Source organism: Fundulus heteroclitus, chromosome 1 (genome assembly GCF_011125445.2).
Source record: "Fundulus heteroclitus isolate FHET01 chromosome 1, MU-UCD_Fhet_4.1, whole genome shotgun sequence".
Classification (NCBI taxonomy): Eukaryota; Metazoa; Chordata; class Actinopteri; order Cyprinodontiformes; family Fundulidae; genus Fundulus; species Fundulus heteroclitus.
Genome location: NC_046361.1, coordinates 12,480,362 through 12,504,260, shown reverse-complemented (window position 1 = coordinate 12,504,260; position 23,899 = coordinate 12,480,362). Strand labels below are relative to the sequence as shown.

Sequence of the window (23,899 nt, the reverse complement as noted above, 5' to 3'; positions counted from 1 at the left end):
ATTGTTGCTTGCTCTGAAACTGGATGTCAGCTAAAGCTCCCACTGTTACTTTGTGACAGAGAAATTAGTCCCCATGAAAGGGTTGCTGATGTCCCTGGGAGGAAATGAGCTTTTTTGTTTCTCAGTGTTTGCTCTCCATTGCTCATTCACTTCCCAGATGATTTATCTCAACCAGGCCATTTAGCACAGATGATGGAGTTTTGTTCTTAAACTTGAACGGATGGTAAATATTTGTTTTTTCCCCCCTATCTTTGCATATTGTATCTTGACGACTTCAGATCTGATTTTGTTTTAAGCTTGAAACAAAAAAGTGAAGGCCAACGGTTCACCGCCTGACCTAAGCTGAAACCTTTTATCCCTTGCAGACTGTTTCTCGGTACAAGCTGCAGCAAGTCCTGTTCGGATGAGTCTTCTTCCAGGTAACGAGATCCCAGCAACCCTAACATGCTTTAAATCTGCATCGGTAGGTGAAGCATATTCTTAGAAAAACTTAGCTTCTTGAGCGCATTTAGTCATTGAATTATATGCAGACTGGTTGGTAGATAAATTATACTATTTAGTGTAAGGTGATGGAATAAAAGAAAGGACATTCTTAATTTTGATCTTTTACAGGTTCAAGACATGTTTTAAACTCATCAAAACAGGCTAATGTGTAAAAACACGGAAGTCTTTAATCAGTTTTTCTGCTTTAAAATGAACAAACATGAAGACATTTTAGTACAACAGGACTGAACTTCCCATCCCCATTCAACTCAATCATACATGCACTGATTGATAAATCATTCCTCAACCTTTTCCATCACAAACACACACACACACACACCCCTAAAAAAAACAACAACAATGCATCGATGACAGTGGAAGGAAGACGGATGGATCTCTGGAAGAGATCTGATGTAGTCTGATCTGAATCAGAGGTCGGCTGCGTGGAGAACGGGAGCCCCAGCAGGTCCTGGGAGGAGTCGTAGTGTCACCCACTGGGCCGATTCTCCACCTTTTCTCAAAAGAGACGTTTTTCGTAACTGTGGGAAAGACCAAGAGCCAGAAGGAGAGATCACACGACATGTTAAGCCTCCGCGACAGAGGAAGTCTGGAGGCTGGTGTGATTGTGGTGAAGACATGAAACTAACCAGTTTATTAGGACAATGGAATATGAAACCAAGTTTTTTTTACATGTTCAAAGCGGAGTGGAAAGTACCAGCTTGTGAGCGTTTTAGTACCTGTGCAGACTGTGGACTCCGCCCTCTATCTGAGCTGATGATGTTCTCTTTTCAAATTTCAGATCTCCGGAGTACATCAGGGCTCTAAAGGACAAAAGCAAGCCGTTACGCCGCCAGATGTTGACGGGATGGAAACGGTTCAGCCAAAATGCCGCGAACGCTGAGCCTCTAACACTCTCAGCTCATCTCTACCTTATGATTTCACTTTATTAGGCACTTTTGAAGGGTGGACACCTACAATCCTGCTGGCCCTTAAACACTGAAGGGTGACGGTGCGGCCTTACCTGAGCTGGGTTAGGCTTTTGGCACCGATGTCTTGACAGGAGTGCTGAACGCCAGCCAGCAGGTAGGGCACGAACTTGTGGATGGAGCCTTTGTCCTGCACAGCTCCAGAGACGCCTTGAGCAACTTTAATCTTGTCGCTCTCGCTGTTGTAGAAGGGATGGAAAAGCAAGGTGTTGGTTGGTGGGGGAGGAGTTTGGTAGGGTGAAGACCAGGTTGCATTCATTAATATTTCAAATGTGCTTTGTTCTAGTGCCGACGCCAGCCGTCAGGGTGGGAGGTGGGTTTGTCTGAACTGTCACTACACTATCCTACACATCCTGACAAGAAAGGACACCCTCTTTGTCAGCTTTGCGTAATCAAAAACTGATCCGGTGCACAGTAGCACGTCACCATATAATGGTTCATTACAAAAGAATATATTCGATCCAGTGGATTGTAAACCACAGCTAACCACAATAACATGAAGCGGTCGTTTTCTGTCTGACCTTCAGTCTCTCGCGTCAGTGTGACTTTTGCTTTCATTTCTTTGTGCGCAGCATTCTTAAGGTCCGGCATTAACATTTAAAACCGGGTTGAAGTTTGGACTTTAATAAAATCTGGAAGACCAGCACGCCTGAGATTTGATACGGGCAACGGTGGACGTGTTTTCGGCAGCTTGCTACGGATCCAAGACCATCAATGTAACTGTATAGAGATCAGAAAACATCTAAGCCAATCAGAGGCAGTCAGTCCAATCAGTGACACTCAATAATATTCAATACAACAAAAATAAACAGATCAGAAACCAGTTTAATACCAATTCTTCGTTCAGTCCCTTACGCTCGACTGTAAGCAGTCATTCCAAAATGCTTCCCTTTGTAGGAAAACAAATGTCTGGTAACAAATATTTATTACAAATATTCTATTCATTCTTTCAGTTTTACCAGCATAAACCAGGCTACAAGGACGTTTCATTAGACATAGATTTGATCCCGTGTGAAATAGAAAACTTTCTGCCAGTATGAGGATGCAGGAACACGTTCCCTTTAATCAAAGCGCTGCACTGAGCAGAGCTAGAAAAGGAGGTAGTGAGGAGGGGTAGGACAGTCTGCTCTAAGGAATCTCCAATAGTTGCTCTCCTGTGGAAACTTGTCCTAACAAGAGATAGTTTAGTCTTTTTGCATTTTCTATGAGAATAACACTTTAATGTCGTGGAACCTAAATGCTTCCTGTTGGTCCACGTCTCTAATCTGTTTTATGATTAGATGGACTTGTGGTTCGATACTTGTGGGTTATAGAAGATATCTGCTGTGAACTGCGGCTGTATAATAGACGTCCGGCTGTTTGGGAACCCCCTTCTAACCCTTCCCAGCCTAATGGGCAGCACCGGTTGCCTCTGTAAGCTTATCGTAGCAAACACTTGACCTCCTGCTCCTATACAGGCGGTTCTATATCTCGATGACGCATCTTACTTAAAGAAGCAGCAAACGTGGAGGGAATCTTTTCACGCAGCTTTTTAATTTTTGATTTTGCGAATTTGAGATTAAACTTGGGGAAAAAACTAGAGCAGTTCTGTCCTGATATGCCCTTCAATTGAAAGAGGATGTGCTTTCTTCAACCATAACTCTACTAAAGTGAAGTTGCAAATCTTTGCAGAACTCCTTGCTGCACACTTCAGTTTTTACAAAGTAAAGTTCCTGTGAAAAATTTGATACAAACATCCTGTTGTTGTGATAGGTCGCTGCTCCTGACCACATCGCATTAAAAAAAGGGCATTTCCTATAAAGTCTGCCATATGTCTTTCTAGCAGGCTCATCAGTCTTTGCCACAAGACACTGACGTCTAGATACCACTGAAAATGAAATGAGGAAGAGGATTTAAAAGCTGGAAACATTTTTTCTTTTGCATGATATAGAGTAAGCAGAGCAGGGGGGGGGCAATAGATCTGGTCTGTTTACCTGAAGTATCTGTTCTGAGAGCCGAGGTTTTTGTCCATGGCGTCCAGAGAGCCCATGCCACGGTATTTCTTCAGCCGGATCCCGTCAGAGAAGAAATATTCACCAGGAGCTTCACTGGTGGCGGCCAGCAGAGAACCCATCATCACTGCACACCGACAACAAAACAGATCAAACCTTTATTCCTGCATTTAACTTGAGACTGAGCACTTTCTGATGACAATCTGTTTCAAAACATACCATCTACAGCAAGCCTTTAAAACACAATGTAAAACTCAAGAGGTTGTTTTCCTTTGAACTGCACCGGGTTACTGGAGACATTCACACAAATGGAAACCAAAGCGGCAAAACGTATGGAGCTGAATTATTTCAACAATAATATATCTGGACAGATGGTTAGACCGACGCTGCCATTGATCCTCACATCTAATGTCGATTTTACTGACAAAAATATAATGGCATCACGAGTGCAATTTCCTTATGAAAAATCATCTGAAAACTGCAAACGTTATCTCTTAAATCATTTTTGGAGACACTCTCCAGTAGAAAACATTAAAGCACAGATGCAACTTATGAACCGGAAATTTCGGCGGATTGGATCGGCATTTTCTGATCCGTAAAAAATGTCGGTATCGAATACCCGAAGCGGATCGGCCCCATCCCATCATCCTCACCCGTCGATGCTCCCAGAGCCAAGGCCTTGGCGACGTGCCCGACAGTCTGGATGCCACCGTCGGCTATGACGGGTACACCAAAACGTCTGGCGTACTCAGAAACTTTATAGACAGCCGTGGCCTGGGGCCTGCCGCACGCCAGCACTGTGAATAGAGACAAAAAAAACAAAAAAAAAAAACGCACCAGGAGTCAACATGGACAGCTGAGGAGGATGACCGGTTTACCTCTGGTCACATGACTGAGTGCAGAGCCGTACCATTCACATGACCTGTTCAAAGTCTAGGATCTTTACTGGCTTTACGGTTCGAGTAAAGGAAAACGACAAACAATTCATGTCAGATGTTTAGATTTCAAAATAAAGTGAAAGTTGAGTTCTCAACGCATGCTTAATTTAAAACTCCAGGAAGTGATGGAAGCAAAAAGAATGCGTACGGTGAATGAAAACAAGCTGCTAATGGGCTCCTTCATGTTTCAGATGAGAGAATGAGGAAGTTAAACTCGCCGCATCAGCACAAAAACATCAACCCCGTTTCCAAACCTCTCAATGCAGCAAAGCCAATAGATGTCAGGAGGAGTGGAAATAGCCACTGATCGATCAGTACAAAGAAACAGGAACGACGACTAAACAACAGAAGCTATTCACATTACAACCTGACTTATGTATAATGTCAGGGTGGCACAGTAGTCCTTTACTGAGAGGTCCTAATTAAACTCCAGTGGATTCAACAGGAATCAGCTAAACAAAAAAAGGTTTTATAATTTAGCGACCAACGGCTCAGTGTATCGTAGTTAGTGGTGAAACTGCTTCCCTCGCTTTCGTATATACATCGCTGAAAGACTCACGTTGTTAGTCATCAAACTATGACGCTGACGTATTTAGGGAACTCACATTTTTCTTCCTGATTAGAAAAATAAATAAAATGTACCCCGTCAGGCTACGAGCCACGGCGGAGATCTTCAAAACCTGGGAGAACATTCTGGACAATGTGTCAGAAACGGGGAGAGAACCGTGGTGTCAGTGCACACATTAAAGCGGCTGTACTCATTCTTTCACCTCTTGGTATCTCCTGCATACCACGCAACGCAAAAACCAGATACCAGAAGTCAGTCTGGGTGGTTAATGGATTAATATGGACACAGGAGCAAACCCCAAAACCTCAGCCATTAAAACCTACAACCATCAACAGATGCAAAGCTGTTACCAGAGATGCACCAGTCACAGATTTTGTGGCCGCTTTTCACACATTAATTTTTGTACGCTTTGAACTGCAAAGCCAATTGAGATTTCTCTTGATGTAAAAAAAAATCGACTTTCAGGATAAACGGAACGTTTAAAGTGTTTATAGTGGAATAAAAACAATGACTAAAAAATATATATAATAATATAGCATACAGCGTCTTGCAAAAGTAGGTGTTAAAGATGGGAAGGCACATTTTTAAGTTTTGAAGATCTCTGATCACAAACGAAAACCATCTAACAGGAAGAAGAAGGAGCAGTTTAGCCTTAAGGAATGGGCAAAAAACCCAGAGTCAAGATGTGAGACACTGGCAGCTGGAAATGCAGCAAAAGGTGGCTCTACGAGGTACTGACTGCAAGACGGATGGACCATTATATAGACTGAACAATTCTACTTTTTCCTATTTGTTGTTTGCTTCACAATAAAAAAAATAAAAAACATCTCCAAAGTTGCAGGCATTTTTTAAAAATGAAATTCAGCAAACTCTCAAACAATTCATCAATCGAGGCTGGTAGAGGCTGAATTTCGGCCGATTTCGGTCACTGACCAATTTCTCAGTGCATCTCTAGACGTTACCCAATCAGTGCAGCAAGGCTGTGAAGTGGGAGGGGCACATAATAGTGGAGCCAATCAGGACTCGGCACAAGCCAGCAAGGGAAACTTACTGGAGTATCCCGTAATAGTGGTTGGGGTTTTGGGGCTGTGGAGTTTTATAGCTGGTGGGGCACTGAGGGGAGCTGGACGTGGACATGAATACGCACACAAGCACAGGGAAACACAGCGGGAGTGGGAGGTGCCGGGAGAGACAGAGGCGGAAAGTATAATGAGGCAGGAAGACAAGAACATGACGATCAAATAAAAAAAAAATAAAAAAGGGAAAAGAAATTCAAGTTGTGTCCAAGAAAGACAACTAAAGATGAAAAATGGAACAACACTAACTACACAACTAACAATGATACAAACACCTGACCAGAAAATGTACAGCTGTGGTGAGAAAGAAAGCACTCCCCACCTATAATCCAGATTTAAATGATTTTGCAATTTAGTAAAGAGCACTTTCTTTTTTCTTTTGCAGTAAACCCTTAGTAACAGAGGTTGTACTTTATTTACAATGACAGCAGCTACTGCAGTGCTCCCATTGGATAAGAGCAACGCATTATGGAAAATAAAAACCGATCTCTTGTTTTCTTCCATCCATCATCGCTATGACCCACAACCACTGGGATCACAACTCAACACAAGCTGAAAAGATCCATGTTGGATGTAAAGTACTGTAAAGTATAATTTTGCCATCAACGCTCTCCTTTCCCCTCTAACTAAGCCTGAGCATCAGGATCAGAGAGCAACATGCGAGCAGAGCGCAGCGTCCTGTGTTTCCTGGGTTTGGCCCTCGGTTACTCACCTTCCTGTGTGATGCAGATGGAGCCGCTGCCCATCCCCACCCTCAGTGCATCCACGCCTGCGTCGATCAGGTTCTTGGCCTGGGCTGCTGTCACCACTGCCACAGACAGGGGGAGACACAGGACCTGTTAGAACCCGCCATCTCTTTCCTTTCAAAGCTAAAAAACAAAAAAACGGCTGAAATGCCTCCTCTTCCACAGTCATCTGCTTTCAGAGAGAAAATAGCCTCCACGGCACTATTTCAGAACTTTTACTTGGGAAGCAGAGATAAATGAAGTTTGTTTTCCAGTCTAAGTTGCAGTTATATATATTTCAATGTATACATTGAAATATAGGCTGTGTGTGGTTACCGTTGCCTCCAATAACTTGTAAGCTGGGGTACTTTTCTTTAATATATTTGATCATGTTGATCTGGAAGATGGAGTTGCCCTGAGACGAGTCCTGTTGACAGAGAAACACGTCATCACTATTAATTAATCACAGATACTTGTATAAATGCATGTATAAGTGGAAGGAGAGAATCAATGGGAGGACACCAGGAAGGAAGGTAGGTAAGTAGATAGGAGTATGTTTGAAACAAGAAAACGATGAAAGGACAAAAGCCAGGAAAGGAAGGGAGGTAGGACATAAGAAAGGAAGAAAAGGTAAGAGGGAATTGAGGTAGGAGACAGAAGGATGGACACAACAAAGAAGTTGAAGTATGACACCAGAAACAAAGGAGGAACAAAAGAGAGGAGGAAGGACACAATAAAAGTTAATAAAGGACAAATGGCAGGAATCTAAAAAATAACGGATTGTGTGGCATGGGGAAGAAGGGAGGGAGGTAGGACACAAGAAAAATTAAAACCGCAAGCGGTGATGAGCGGCCCTCGCAGCAAAGCGCCGCTCCGGCCTTGGCCACCGCTGGGATTTGCGCACCGCCGGCCGCCCGCCACCGCAGATGCTGTCACGCATTTTGCCCGCCCGTCCACTGGGCGATTTACACGAACGTGTTCGGCAGCGCTCCCCCACGACTCACAAAAAATCTGGTGCAGATTCACCACAACGGACCGGTATAGCGCCCGCTTCACAGCAGACGCCGCACCAATCCGCATGTCGATCTCCCGCTCCATCTTCCCCTCATTCGTGAACAAGACCCCAAGATACTTGAACTTCTCCACTAGAAGCTGGCCCTTGGGACTTTCCTTTTTTAAAAAGCTTATAGTTAGAGTGGCTCATGTTACCCTGAGCTACCTCTATAGTTATGCTGCTATAGGTTTAGGCTACTGCAGGACATCAGGGTCTATTGTTCTTCAATTTTGAATGACTGTTGTAATTTCAGCTTTTAACTTTTTGATTTTTCTTTTTTCTTTATAGTAGGCACACCTGGTCTGGCGTTCTGTTAGCTGTGGCTTCATCCAGGGAAGACAGATCACCCGCTACTACCATCTAATGTAGAACTTCTGTGCTTTTTTGTCTGTCTTGTTGTGTCTCTGCTCTGTCTTCTGTTACCCCCAGTCTGTCGAGGCAGATGACAGTTCATACTGAGCCCGGTTCTGCTGGAGGTTTTTCCTTCCCGTTAATGGGGAGTTTTTTTTTCCTGCTGTCGCTTCATGCTTGCTCAGTATGAGGGATTGCTGCAAAGCCATGTACAATGCAGACGACTCTCCCTGTGGCTCTACGCTTCTTCAAGAGAGAATGCTACTTGTCAAGACTTTGATGCAATGAACTGGTTCCCTTATATAGGAATTTTTTGACCAATGTGTATAATCTGACCCAATCTGTATAATCTGATTGATTTTGACGTTGTAAAGTGCCTTGAGATGACATATTTCATGAATTGTCGCTATATAAATAACATTGAATTGCATCATCTCTTCAGACCAAATGTCACATTCTTTGAGACAGTTATCTCATTTTAAAGATATAATCATCTAACAGTATTACTCTTAGCAAGTTAAAGCTCCATAATAATTTTAGACCAGGTTTTAGTTCCACTCTTTTATTATGCACATCTAGGCTACCTATAAATATAAAGTATGGCATGCCAAAAAACATTTTCAACAAAAGGCAATTTTAGTAATGGCCTTGCGATTTTATATCTAAGCATTAAAAATGATAATATTTCACCAATTTTCACAGCAAGATGGAAATAACGACTATCCAACATTTTAAGATTTTGTAAAAACTTTTTTCCTTTTTTACCTACCTTTTGAAATTAATACTTGTTTCTACTTCTCCAAAATTAAACTTCAAGAAAACTATTGTGCTGTCCTGGGGCCATATGCAGCTAGACAGCTAGGACAAAAGTTCCCCACAAAAGCTTCCTTTTCTTGCATTCTCTGAATAACCTTTGTTCCCAAATCTGGCTTTAAACATTCTTTTTGTAAAAAGATGAATATTTTTCCAAGGCAGAAGTGTGTAGAACAAATTCAACTTCAACATTAGCAGTTTCCCTAGCTTCATCGCTGAAAAGCAGCTTTTAACCGGAGCAAAATACGTCAAAGATCTTTTTTTAAGGTGAGAGCACTCACTATCTCACGTAATTCACATAGAGATCTAACAAAGTTGTGATGTCTCACTCTGATTAAATATGAACCCAAAACTTTTCTAACTGTTTTTGCCTTGGATTTCCTCTGACTAAGAATTATTATCTTATTTATGTAATGTATTCACGACATGAATTCCTTGCTGTCTTAACAAAAGGCAGAACAACTATAATGTTACTTTCTATAATTATTACAGGCTCTGCTGAGATGTCAAATTCTGGAGAATGCTTAGACACCCTGACACACAAATATGGATTAACTTCATTTCATGTGCACTCGTGAACTTGTTTTAGTTGATTTAGTTTTCTTGATGTACTGTAGAGCGTGATGAGGTCTGTTGTTGTATTGTGTGCACTGGATTGAGGGGACAGTTGGTGTTGTTTGTCAAACCCAATCTTCTTAAGCTGCAAATTCAGTAAAGTTACCAGATATATATATATATATATATATATATATATATATATATATATATATATATATATATATATATAAAACGGTTGCAGTTACAGCTCAAACGTCGTAACAACACTTCTAAATCTGAGTCTGACGCACAATTTCAAATACAAACACGAAGCAGTTTGATTTTTGTCCGATGACGAGCGAGCGAGCGAGAGAGAGAGAACTGGTAAAGCAGCACATAGTAACAATAAAGATGAGCGCCATAAAGATGTTATTAATCAGGGAAATCTTTCTGATTGTTTCACAGCGGTTACCTGCAGCGGGTAAACACGCCCACGACAACACACTTAGGCTCCCCGCAGCCCGTTTCTATCGGAATATGCGCCAAAACTGCCTCTTTAAAATGAACTGCACGGTTCAGTCTGCGCCTGTCTGAATTGCAATGTGAAGTTTTACACATCTATGCGTGAGCATAATCAAAAATTCCCCCCAGGAGCAGCGTTTTTTTTTTTCCCCAGGACCCGCGGTAACGACAGCGGTGTTCTTACGATGGAGTATTAGGGCCACACATGAAGAGAAAAAATAATTTTGCCATGACGACATTAAACTGGTGCAGATCAGTTGATGCAGCGATGCATTTGGCCACCGGAGGCAGTGGCGACCCACCAGCTTAAAATCTATGTATTGACATCTTAAAAATGGTCTTATAGCTTAAAAGATCATCCTGTTTTGGTTGGTTTTGTAGCCGAATAGAAGAGATGTTCTCAAAGCATTAAATAAGCCTTTTGACTTTTAAAAATGTTGTCCTTTTAAGGTAATTTTAAGTTACTTTTTATTAAATGTATCAATATCCTATGGAAGTCTGGACATATGGCAGCGGCGTTTCAGGTGACTTTACCACGCCACTACGCCGCCCTGCTCCATCGAATCCAGTTGATTTTGTAGCCGAACAAAAGAGATGTTCTCAAAGCATCAAATAAGCCTTTTGACTTTTAAAAATGTTGTCCTTTTAAGGTAATTTTAAGTTACTTTTTAATAAATTTGTCAATACCCTATGGAAGTCTGGACATATGGCAGCGGCGTTTCAGGTGACTTCGCCACGCCACCATGCCGCACTGCCACATGGAATCCAGTTGGGCCTGGAATCCACAACACAGCAACATGTCTGTGGACACAGTTTCATGTTGATTAGCTCAGAGGGGTAACATAGCGACTGCTAACAATAAAACATGACACTTCCTGTTGTCAGGGGGCGTGGCCTAAGTGATGTCATCATTTGACCATTGGATATTGTAGAAGACCCGATGATGATCAATCACAGAAAGTTTGGTGCCTCTGTGTGTTTCTGTGTAGGAGATATAGCAGTTTTTCCTGTTGTCAGGGGGCGTGGCCTAAGTGATGTCATCATTTGTCCATTGGATATTGTAGAAGACCCGATGATGATCAATCACAGAAAGTTTGGTGCCTCTGTGTGTTTCTGTGTAGGAGATATAACAGTTTTTCCTGTTGTCAGGGGGCGTGGCCTAAGTGATGTCATCATTTGACTATTGGATATTGTAGAAGACCCGATGATGATCAATCACAGAAAGTTTGGTGCCTCTGTGTGTTTCTGTGTAGGAGATAAAACAGTTTTTCCTGTTGTCAGGGGGCGTGGCCTAAGTGATGTCATCATTTGACTATTGGATATTGTAGAAGACCCGATGATGATCAATCACAGAAAGTTTGGTGCCTCTGTGTGTTTCTGTGTAGGAGATATAACAGTTTTTCCTATTGTCAGGGGGCGTGGCCTAAGTGATGTCATCATTTGACCATTGGATATTGTAGAAGACCCGATGATGATCAATCACAGAAAGTTTGGTGCCTCTGTGTGTTTCTGTGTAGGAGATATAGCAGTTTTTCCTGTTGTCAGGGGGCGTGGCCTAAGTGATGTCATCATTTGACTATTGGATATTGTAGAAGACCCGATGATGATCAATCACAGAAAGTTTGGTGCCTCTGTGTGTTTCTGTGTAGGAGATATAACAGTTTTTCCTATTGTCAGGGGGCGTGGCCTAAGTGATGTCATCATTTGACCATTGGATATTGTAGAAGACCCGATGATGATCAATCACAGAAAGTTTGGTGCCTCTGTGTGTTTCTGTATAGGAGATATAACAGTTTTTCCTGTTGTCAGGGGGCGTGGCCTAAGTGATGTCATCATTTGACCATTGGATATTGTAAAAGACCCGATGATGAATGATGATCAATCACAGAAAGTTTGGTGCCTCTGTGTGTTTCTGTATAGGAGATATAACAGTTTTTCCTGTTGTCAGGGGGCGTGGCCTAAGTGATGTCATCATTTGACCATTGGATATTGTAAAAGACCCGATGATGATCAATTACAGAAAGTTTGGTGCCTCTGTGTGTTTCTGTGTAGGAGATATAACAGTTTTCTGTTTTGTGGCGAGTAGGTGAACTTTGACCCCTGCTAACGCCCCTTCAACATGCTCAAAAACTCACCGTTTTGATAACTTTTAATTGGCCATGCCTTATGATCAGACTGACCGAGTTTCAAGCCGCTCGCTCGAAATCCCTAGGACGAGTTCGATCAAATACCAATGCTGTAAACGTCAAAAATGAGGTAAAATTACGACCTTCAATCTAAAATGGCCGACTTCCTGTGATATTTGCACTATGACGTTTATTGTAAATTCTGAGCGTCTTGCTTAGATCTACAACTGTACAAAATTTCATTAATCTACGATGAAGTAAGTGAATAGCAAAGGGTCCTTTGAAAATTTCTAGGTGGCGCCGTTGAGGCATTTTTCTTTAGATTTTTGTGACGACCTTAAAATACAAAATATTTAAACAGTCACCATGCATCTGCAAAGTTTGGTGAGTTTTTGAATATGATAAAGCCCCCAAAAAGGCCCCTCTTTAGGGGGGCAGAATAAAAATAATAATAATAATAAGAAGAAACAACACAGAAACAATAGGCCTTCGCAGCGCTTCGCTGCTCGGGCCTAAAAAGGAAGGAAGAAGATAGGAAGGTGGGATGAAGGGAAAGGAATGAAAAAGAGGATTGATGGAGAGAAGAAAACATCAATGCATGACAAGGACACAGGAAAGGAAGAAAGAAAGAAGGTAGGAAGGATGAAAGAGGAAGGAAGAAAGGTAGGACAGGTAGGAAAATGATGAACAAAGGGAGGATGATGACAAAATGAAAAAAGAACAAAGGATTAAGGACGGACAAATGTAAGGAATGTAGGACATAAGGAAGGAAGGAAGGACAATATTTAACTCTAACAGTGAGGTGAAAAAGTGCTGGCCCCCTTATTTCTTATATATATATATATATATATATATATATATATATATATATATATATATATATATATATATATATATATTTGTTTGTCTGTCACTCCTAGTGTTTCAGAACATCAAAAAATTTAAAAAGAAAGAAAGAAAAGAAAAACCTTTATTTTAAAAACTGCATTTTTTTGTTTACTTGTGTTGTCTTTGAATATTTTTTAGAAACACTAGGTGTGGCAAAAACATAAGAAATCCGGAAGGGGGCAAACACCTTTTCCCACCGCTGTACTCCATAGTCTTCCAGAATTGGGACTAGGAATAGAACTCGTCTTGTTTCAGTAAATTCTGTAAACAGTGTCCAGGCTCCCTGCCAATGTGCCGTGGAAGTAAAGGAACTCACCAGCACCACCACATCCACCCCACTCTGAACCAGCAGGTCCAGCCTGTACTTGTCGTCGTTGTGAGTCCCGATGGCGGCGCCACACAGCAGCTGTTTCCGTGAGTCCTTGGAGGCCAGAGGGAAGTCCCGGTTCTTCTTCAGGTCTGTCCGTGCAATAATGGCCACCAGGGAACCCTCCTCATTCACTATGGGAAGTTTACCTGCAGGAGGAAAAAAAACAACCCTGCAAACTCTGTTTGATTTTACTGAGACTAAATGCAAACAAGCGGCACATTGGTCACCTTTCTTGCTCCTCTGGAGGATTTCATTTGCTTCTTTCAGTGTCACTCCAGCGGGGGCCACCACTAGATCCTCTCGCTTGGTCATCACCTGTCATGGAGGCAGAGTCAGCTTATCTCCAGTATTCTGGGTTCAGTTTGCTGCGGCAAACAAACAAATGCCCTATTCTTAAACCGGGGAACACAGTTTCTATATTTCTATGCAGATTATTACTCAATCAGGTCACAGTGGTCAGTAACAGAGACAGAAACTTTTCTCCGGTTTTACAATGATGTTTTACGTCCCAGCGTAGACGTTAGTCCCAAGTCTTCTGCCGTGTAAAAATCCATCAAGGTCACACGCATGTTGTTAACCGACTCGAGCTTCCTGTGGATATTTGGGTCACATGTGACTTGTTTTCCAACAGGATGAACTACAGGTTATTATGATCCATTCTGTCTCAGAGGTTTAAATGAAGGAGTCTGGGAATCTGAAACAACACAAGCTGGTGGGCTGCATCTTGGGCAGTCAGCCTTTTTCAGCTTTAATGCTACAACCCACATTCACAAACAATGTCCTTCTGGTACATAAAATACATCCAAAATCCAGGGCTTTCATTAACATTTTTGACGACGAAGACAAATCTGAGAAAGGTGGCCATCATTTGCATTCAGCTCCCCGTTTTAAACATTTCTCTGAGATAAGTCTCTGCCTTTGCACCTCTAATGACTGACATTTTCCCCATTCTTCCTAACAAAATTCACAAATCTTGTCAGATTAAAAAGTGTCAGTGAGCATCAATTTATGAATATCTCCACAGTTCGTCTGTTGGCTTTAGCTATGCACTTTGACTAGGCCACTCTAACAAACAGGTAGGAATCGATCTAACCCATCCAGGTGTGGCTGGTGGACCTTTGCCCCACCCCAAAGTTTTTTTTTTTAAGCCTCTAACAACTTTCCCTCCAGGGTTGCTCTGTGTTTATCTCCGTCAACTCATTGAGCTTCCAAGTTCCTGCTGAAGAAGCGCATTCCCACATCATGAGACTACGCTGCCAAGCGTTGGCAGGTTTGCTGTCGCTCCACGCTTTTTCCATTTTGTGAGGAATGACTGAACGGAGCTCTGTGAGATGTTGAAAGTTCGACATGTTTTAAAACCTAATGCTGCTCTAAACTTTCTCCTCAACCCGTCTGCTGGGTTCCCGGGTCTTTGTGGCGCCGTTCGTTCACTCGTGTTCAACAAACCTCTGGGTCCAGAAACAGGACAGCTGGATGTGTAGTGATGTAAAATTAAACACACTAGACTGTTTATTATTTAGGTGACAACAGATTGCACTAGATATGTCCTTTATTTAGAGTTATCACAGTAAAGGGGTCGCCCTACAAATGAAAGCCAAACTTTTTGGTTTTAATTGGAAAGACATTAGAAAACAATAGATCCTTTTGCTCCACTTATTAAATGAGCACTAGTTATTGTTGGTGATCACATAATTTTTGTAGTGGGACAAAAGACATGAATAATTTAGCCAGGTACTGTAACATGACAGTTGAATGGTTAAACAGCTTAAAAGGGCCCATATTAGCCACTGAGCCCAATAAAAGCTTTAGGTTCTTGGTTGAAACTGACAATGCTAATTGATTGAGGGTCAAGCTGCTTCCTGCTGAAACTGTCAGGTTTAAAATAGTCATTTCCCTTAATCCTAATTTAGGTGGATGCTTTTTTTTGTTCAAACATTGCTTGCTTACCTCACTTAGTGGCAAGTGGTGGTCCTCCTCCTTCAGGAAATCGATATCTCTGGAAGAGATGATGCCCACTAGCTTGCCGCCCATTTTGCCGTTGTCTGTGATGGGGATGCCACAGAAGCCGTGGCGCGCCTTGGCCTGGAAGACGTCCGACACCCGCTCATTGGGACTCATCACCACAGGGTCCGTAATGAAGCCCTGCTCGTACCGCTGGAGGGATGGAGGAAGCGTGGACAACCAGGGGTTGGGATGCAGAGGAATTGGGGGGGGCAGAAAAGGGTGACAAAGGGAATATATAGAGCAATCACTGACTGCATTCTACAGCTGGGAGACGAACGATGCAGAGAGAAATTGGCCAAAGGATCTACAGACATTACTGCCCCCAGAAAGTAGGACAAACATGCAAAAACAGACAGTGAGATGTTGAAGACTGGGATAAAAAAAAAGAAGAGAGAACAGTGCAGACGCTGTTGCCATCAGTACCTTGACTTTGCGAACTTCATTAGCCTGAAACTCTGGAGTACAGTTGTGGTGGATGAAGCCGATGCCCCCTGTCAACTGAGACAAAAACAATACAAGCACATAAATAAACATTTAGTTATATATTTTTTTTAAATCACAGCAACCTAAAGAGGGCTCTGGGATTCTGTGATACTCACCGCCATAGCAATAGCCATGTTGGCCTCCGTCACCGTGTCCATGGGGGAGGACACTAACGGGGTCTTCATGGTGATCCGTTTGGTGAGAGCTGATGTCAAGTCCTGAATACGAAACATAATAAAAGACTTCAGTTTAGCCTTTAAATCTGGACTCAGAGTTTCAACACTTTCATAGACTTCTGGGACTTTGTTCCAGACAAGTGGAACATAAAAACTAAATGCCGCTTCTCCTTGTTTGGTTCTGGTTATGCAGAATAGACTTGAGCCAAAAGACCCAAGTGTTCTGGAGGGTTGATACACTGACAGCAGCAAGTCTGCAATATATTTTGGTTAGTTATAAACTAACAGAAGGATTTTAAAGTCTATTCCCTGAGATACAGGGAGCCAGTGTAAGGACTTTAGAACTGGGGTGATGTGCTCTACTTTTAGTGAGGATGCAGGTAATGTTCTTAAGGTGATAGAAGGCCCACCTTGTAAATGTCTTTAGATGCTTTTGGAGGTTCAGGTCTGAGTCCATCACTACACCCAGATTTCGAGGCTCACCGGTGGTTACTACCTGAAGCAGCTGAAGTTTTGTGCCAACTCTTTATCGTTCCATTGGTCCAAAAATGATTACTTCAGTTCTGTTTTATTCAATGGAAGAAAATTTTGGCACATCCATGCATTGATTTATTCTAAGCATTTGCTCAGTGCTTGAATGGGTTCATAGTCACCTGGTGACATGGTGATGTAGAGCTGTGTGTCGTCTGCATAGTTATGGTAGCTGATGTTTTATGATCTTAGCTAGAGGGAGCATGTAGATATTGACTAGGAGGGGACCAAGGATGGACCCTTGGGGAACCCCACATGTGATTTTTGTCATCTCTGATGTAAAGTTACCTACTGATTTAATAAGTCCCTGTCCTTTCAGTAGGATTAAAACCGGTTTAGTGCTGTACCAGAAAGGTAGTTTACCCGTCTCTCGCCCACTGACCAGTGGATATAGGCACCAGCCCTGCGTGGGTAAGAGGGTTCGGTTCATGGTAGCTGGCCTGGCGTTGTTTAGTAGCTGGGACAACATCCTGGAGGGCAGATCAGCAGAGCTGCTGCTGTCAACAACACATTGCTATTGGCTGAGCTTTTACTGGAACTGTCTGTGCTCTCTTTCATCAGAGCTTATCTGCTTAGCTGTGTTTCTTTCCTAGACAGAGACACCTATGAAAGCTAGTCTGTCATTACCCTCTCTAACATGAAAAGTATTCTTGAGTCAGTGCTTCTGTGTTTTCTTTGTTTCTAATGTCTTCTCAAACCCCCAGCGGGTCATGGCAGATGACCCTTCACACCGAGCCTGGTCCTGTCAGACGTTTCTAATTTTTATGTTTGTTTGTACATTTTCTGAAAATATGTATATTAGTATTGCACAAAACATAATGGGATTGCACGCCTAAAAGATGCCACAAGGTTAATTGGGGCCTTTGTGTTCCTTTTGTCAACAGCTGCTTACGTCAAATCCATATGTATACAAGTCACCTTGAATGTACACAATTCATCTTAAATCTCTGCTTCATTTCTTTATTTTTAGTATTTTTTTTGATCAACTGTATATATGTGGATACACTGTATATACCTTATGCACTTTTTCCTCCTTTTGGCACCTTTTGATTATTGAGCTGATATGACAAGTGAATTTCTCCACTGTGAGATCAATAAAGTCTATCTTATCTTATACCCTGCAGTTTTTGGCCAGTGTCTTTCATTTTGCGTTGGATGCCATTTTGGCTTCCTCTGTGACCTGAATGCATCACGGATGCGTTCTTAAAGGGGCCAACTTACAAGTTGGTATGCCATCACACCACATCTCTCCGTTTTGTTCTCCAGTCTCTTGTTTAATAATATATATTAAACAAGAGACTGGATAAGTAAACACTCCCTTAATAAGAAGGGAGTGTTTACTTATACTGGATTCAATAAATTGAATTGAATTGAGTTTACGTAGCCGGGCCGGCTGCATGTATGTGCATATGAACAGCTGCTACTCAGTGTCTAGCCCCTCCCTGCCTAACTTGTCACCATCAGAGCAGTGCAGCGCTGGAGCAACGTGGCAGAGAGTACCCCCAGCAGGTCAAATGTTCTCTTGCCAACAGCATTAGAAAGTTATGAGTTACTTTCTTCTTCACAAGACACATTCCTCCGAAATGTGATGCTATTTTTTTATCCTTTATAAATATGCCCATAGTAGGCGACAGGTGAGAAGGAAAAGGAGGAGCTGGGTGGCTGCCAGAGCGGAGCTAGAGAGCTGTGGCTTGTCACGCATCTCGTTTTGGTCTACAGAGCTCAAGCACCACCTAGTGGTGAAATATCCCTTATTGCTCCTTTAAGTAATCCTGAGCCTGTAGATCGGGTTGGTCTTTGACCCCGTCGTGTTGTCACTTTACAGCGAGGCATTGCAGGACGGTCAACTGGTTCTTACTGTAGCTGGGTCAATTGTCACTACCTTGCTTTCTGATAGCTCCATGGTACTGCCAGTAGATGGCACAACAATGTTGATGTCTGCTTATCACGCCCGGTAAATACGTTTTTTTCAGTTTCAAAAAGGATACTGTAAACACTACTAGGACGAACACTTGGCATACATTGTTTTATTTGAAGACGTGTTTCTTTTTACAGTCAATTGTGTGACTAGGCCCCTTTAAGAGAAATTTTGGTCAGCAGGCCACTCTTGGGAAGATTCACCACCGTCCCATGCTTTCATCTTTTGTGGATAATAGGGTTGAATGATAAAGAAAAAAAAAAAAAAAAGAAAAGAAAAAAAAAATCATATTGATCAATAATCATGAAAAAAATTTGAAACATAAGAGTTGCTATGCTGTTGTTTAATGACCTATTTTTAGATAAACAAAAACTAAATTCAAACTCAACCATTTGTTCACCAACTTTTTACCAAAACTGCAAGTTTTTAAAAAAGAAAAAAAGAAAGCATGCTCTCTGAACTCTTTGAAGGGGGCGGAGCATTCGCTGGTCTGCTTTTGTGATTGATTGGGAGGATGTAATGACTGTAGTATTAATCCACATGATGGTACAACTCTGCTCCTCTTTTGCAGAAGCATAGTCGGTGATCCTGTGGACTTCTTGGAGCACGACCCAGGAATGTTAATCCACGGTGTGCGGTGCTGTGGATCCACCAAGAGTTTCCAGATCCTAAAGGGCATTATGTGGGGTTTCAGCATGCTGATCCACCTGTTGAGGTTCAGGCACCGCTCGACTGAACCGAGAAACACATACGGCAATGACGTCCTCTTTTGATGCACAAACTGTGCCACAAATGTTAAGGGATCAAGAAGATCTCAAAAACAAGACGCATCAGCACTGCAATATATCCTGAAATGTGTTTATAGTTAGTAGTACTTACTCATTCATATAGTTTAATTAAAATATCCTTCATATATTATGTAATGTTTGTGCTTTACACAAAATGTACAATTATTTACACAATCTTTCAGTAAAGTTGTAAAATGATTTTTCCTACCAAATGCAGATGCGGTCTTGATTGGTTTTGCTGTCCAACACATGTTTTTGATTGGCTGCCAACCGCTTCTTTATCATCTGACACTCTGACATGTGCCAGCTTATCCAACCTTTTGGATAAACCTGTAAAACTGCATTAGCACGACAAAATCCTGCGGGGCTAAGCATGTCTGTGCAGCATTTGTCTGAGTCAGCAATGTGTGATAGACAGTTAAATGGCCTATTGTGTTTAAAGTGGTGTAAAGTATTTGCGGAAAAACTAATTTGGGGAACTTGTTTTACAAACATTAAAGCCTCATGCTTGGACAATTGTATTTATTTAATTATTTATTTTGGGGGGGGGGGGTTTCTGGCCTACTTTTAAAGATTGATAAAATGTTATTAAATCCCATCACTGTCTTTTTCTTGATCTCCTTTATTCATTATTCTAATGTCAGTCATTGGATATGAACCAACAAGGGTCAACAGGAAATTGGTGCAATATAAACAATTCCAGGTAGAGTTTAATAGAGACGTTACATTTGTCTGTCTTCACTCACCACTTGGTCGGCCGTAAAGTCAATGTAGCCAGGTAAAATCAGGAAGTCGCTGAGGAAAAGAAAGATTAGCTGGTTAACATTTATCCCTCCTAACACAGCTTTAATAAAAAAAAAAAAACATCATCCTCTTAAACTGGACGGGGCTGACTCATAAGCTAAACATTTACACACCTTTATGTGGAAAATATCTCCACAGAGCTTTCCATTTTTCCATTTTCAAAAGTATGTGAATGATAAAACAAAGAAATTGTCTGGAGCAAGTTTGAATTCAAGGGTTTCTTGAGCACCTCCAGAGTTTCATGTTTCAGCAGAGTGTGAATGACTTACACAGCATCAGGGAGTCTGTGCTGCCCAGTCAGAGAAGCAGCTAAAAACAGATCTTTAAGAGGGACAGCCAGTAACCAATCACTGGCAGCTTCCTCATGGCCAACATGGCTCTGCACCCAGGGCATCATTACAGGGGTGGGTGGTTTTTTTTTTGTTTTGTTTTTACTTAACTGCTTGCCCGATCAACAGGGAGGAGGTGCCGTGTGTTGTGCTCAGTGTAAACAATGTAGGCAAATACGGGCGAAGAAAGTTTTCCATACACTGCAGACTTGATTTTGAGTATTCTAGACTAGACTTAGACTTAGACTTTCTTTATTGTCATTTTGTAGCACAGAGTGCATACAGAACGAAATTTCGTTTTTTCTACTACTTCAATCATCTATTATTCACAGTAAACAAACTTGACCTGATTAAACCTGGACTGATTTTAAAGCAGCCAAATAACATTTCATTACTTTCTTAGGATAACATTACATGTTAAGATTCTAACATATTTATATAGGCCTAAAAGGGGGGTGCCATTTATGTGCCTGCTGGTTCAATCTGCTGGCTTAATCATTAAGTCGTTAAAGTCATTAAGTTAATGACTTTAACGACTTCCCATTACTAAGGGGGTGGACCTGTTTCGGTTGAATTTGCATGTTATATAAGCCATTATAAGGCCTTTGTTGGGCAGTAGTATAAAGCTTGGTACTCCACATTACTCCAGACTTTTTGAATTGAGAAAGCTTACTGGATAGGAAGCAAAACAAGTCCAGTTGTTTTTTTTTTTACTTTTTTTGGAATGACCACAACCTGGATGACTGAGAATCTTCACCAGCATAAACCACCATTAGATGCTACTGCAGTTGGTATAAAACATTTTGTACTTTTACAAAGTAAAAGTACAAAGTGATATCCAACACGTCTCAGATATGCTACTTTTTACGGCACCAACTTTAAACCCAAATTTAATATCTGTGATTGGTAATAGGTGCATGAGCTGTTCTGCAGTGTTTACTTGTATGTTAGGCCGTCTCCCCCGTTGAACAGCTGCTGTCCCGTTAGCCCGTCCTCCGGGACGTAGCTGGTCTGCCCGCTGATCAGGTAGTCCGCCATGGTCCAGACCTCCGAGCAGAGTCAAAAAGGAGACCACCTTAACGGGGACTGAGGGAAGGAGCACACACGCTGACCCACAACCCAGATCCAGAACTTTCTGCGCGTCCTCCGTTGAGCTAGCGGCCCAGATTCCTTCCAGCAGCCGTGGTAGCTGCTCCTATCCCGGGGGGTCTTTAAGCGTCCAAGCTCAGCAGAACCGCACACTGTGTGAAACGATAATGTCCTTTCCCAGGCCTCCCGGTCTGCGGGGGCATGTAGCTCATGTTCAGTCCGCACGTGTAGCCAGCCCCGCTCCTTTTCTATTTTACTGGAAGGTGACATCTAATGTTAAGATGCATTATCGCCATCTACTGTGGTGGAGTGTGGACCAGAATGTCTCCCTTTATAATCTAAATTCGTATGTATAATCCTGTTTCCTTCAAAAATGTAATAACTGCTCTATTTATTTTATGTTTAATTAATAACTTATTAAGTTTTAATGTCTCTATATCATATTTCTTAATTTCTTGTTTTAGCTTCTCTCTACTTGCTGTATATTTGTCACAATTAGTTATTACATGTTCTACTGTTTCCATGTCCATACCACACTCACAACTACCTGTTGGATGTTTACCTATCAGATGCAAAGTTTAATTTAATCCAGTATGTCCGAGCATCAATCTTGTCATTACTACTTGTTCTTTTCGATTTTCTCCTATTATTTCCATATTCCCTACTTTCTTTTGTATTTGAAACAGATGACGACCTTTAGTTTCTTCCTCCCACATTTGTTGCCATTCAGATTTAATTTTGCTCTTTATAATTGATTTTATTTCAGATTTACAATATGTCATTTCCATAAGTCTGCTTTGTTTTAAAGACACCTTAGCTAGATGATCTGCCATATCATTCATTACCTTCTATATTTTTATGAGCAGGTATCCACATAAACCTAATCTTTGTTTCAGTTTGTTTCATTCTAAATAACACTTCATAAATTTCATAAACTAACTCCATACGACTTTCAGAGGAAACATTTAAAATAGACATTAAAGATGATAATCAATCTGAACATACAAGATCTTTTTAAATTTTATTTTGCTCTACCCACTGTAATGCCATGAGTATTGGTAACATTTCCACTGTATATACAGCTAAACTGTCAGATGTTCTTTGTTTCATATATATTTAGTTCAGGAATAGCATAAGCAAATCCTGTTTTATTTGATATTAAGTCTTTTGAACCATCTCTCTGTGTGTGTGTGTGTATATATATATATATATATATATATATATATATATATATATATATATATATATATATATATATATATATATATATATATATATATATATATATATATATATATATATATATATATATATATATATATATATATATATATATATAAAAATTTTAAAGGATTTATATATATTCTCAATTCTGTCCTTTACAAAATGTACCCAGTTATTATCTTTATTAATCTGCATTTCTTTATAAACCTCTAAACCAACATTTGCAAAAGGAAACAACCAAAAAAGTGTAATTGGATAAAGGCACCGCAGCACAGTATCTCTTTCCCTGTATACCTATTTCCCTACTGCATTTATCTGCTGCCCATGCAAAACAATCTGTCTTAGCTCTCTCAGCAAGGTGTCAGGATTCTTACTGCTGGATTATTCTCCTCCTTATGTCCCTGCAAACTCACCCAATATTTTCATCATAATTTGCTTTTGTCCTAATTCCAAAGGAATCTCCCCCATTTCCACCTGCACTGCCAAAGATGGAGATGTTTTCAAGGCTCCACAGCATAATCTCAAAGATTGATTCTGAATTACTTCTAATTTGCTAATCAATGTTTTTGCAGCCTGCCTATATACTATACATCCGTAATCCAACACTGATCTGATCAAGGCAACATCAGTATTCCTGATTGTCGTCTGCTCAAGACTCTACTTAAGCTTTCTATTTATTAATGTATTGAGTGAATGTAAAAAGACAACAACGTATCATTTTATGTATCAAAGATCAACTGTATTTATCCAAATGAGCAATGCATGTGTGATGCTTCCAAAAGCCATGATCTTAGTTACTTTCTGTAGCAAAAACATACCGAATCTTAAAAATAAAAACATATTGAACTTTACTCAACAAAATCCAGGGGGTTTATTCTGAAATTGTTGTTTAAACCCTCCTGTGGAGCTGCTTTATACAGAAGGTGTTTAACAGCCCTGCTTTGAAGCAACCACTTGAGGGTGTAATAATTTATATAATTTTAGTTTACCATCAGATTTCATATGTGAATGATTTTCTCAAACTTTAAATTTTTTTTCTGAGATGTGAGAAATATGTTTTGACAGATGAATTTGTGTTGCGTGTTTCTTCAGTGTTGGTATGTGTAATAAACACAAGAGACTTAG

General features: G+C 41.0%; 1 protein-coding gene across 2 annotated transcripts; it reads right to left on the bottom strand.

The window, feature by feature from the left end:
- Nucleotides 1–592: 592 nt before the first annotated feature.
- Nucleotides 593–21,808, bottom strand: impdh2 (IMP (inosine 5'-monophosphate) dehydrogenase 2). 2 transcript variants are annotated; one of them, XM_012866781.3, is made up of 14 exons: nucleotides 21,402–21,808; nucleotides 20,075–20,123; nucleotides 16,032–16,133; nucleotides 15,856–15,930; nucleotides 15,376–15,582; nucleotides 13,656–13,743; nucleotides 13,375–13,574; nucleotides 7,104–7,194; nucleotides 6,755–6,850; nucleotides 4,114–4,257; nucleotides 3,443–3,587; nucleotides 1,505–1,648; nucleotides 1,221–1,304; nucleotides 647–1,022 (listed from the first exon to the last, which is right to left on the bottom strand). In XM_012866781.3, the coding sequence occupies exons 1-14, from the start codon at nucleotides 21,497–21,499 to the stop codon at nucleotides 1,001–1,003; spliced, it is 1,545 nt and encodes a 514-aa protein (XP_012722235.2). In that variant the 5' UTR covers nucleotides 21,500–21,808; the 3' UTR covers nucleotides 647–1,000. The 2 variants fall into 2 exon arrangements, with proteins under 2 accessions (XP_012722234.2, XP_012722235.2); XM_012866780.3 differs by having other exon boundaries at nucleotides 593–1,022; nucleotides 13,375–13,743.
- Between the last annotated feature and the right edge of the window lie 2,091 nt (nucleotides 21,809–23,899).

Excerpts from the sequence above, each read along its gene's own strand:
- impdh2 (XM_012866780.3), bottom strand. The coding sequence starts at position 21,499 with ATGGCGGACTACCTGATCAGCGGGCAGACCAGCTACGTCCCGGAGGAC. Across the intron at positions 7,195-13,374 it reads GGGTGGATGTGGTGGTGCTG|GACTCGTCTCAGGGCAACTC; the intron begins GTGAGTTCCTTT and ends CTCTGTCAACAG. Across the intron at positions 1,023-1,220 it reads GGAGTCCACAGTCTGCACAG|TTACGAAAAACGTCTCTTTT; the intron begins GTACTAAAACGC and ends TCTTTCCCACAG.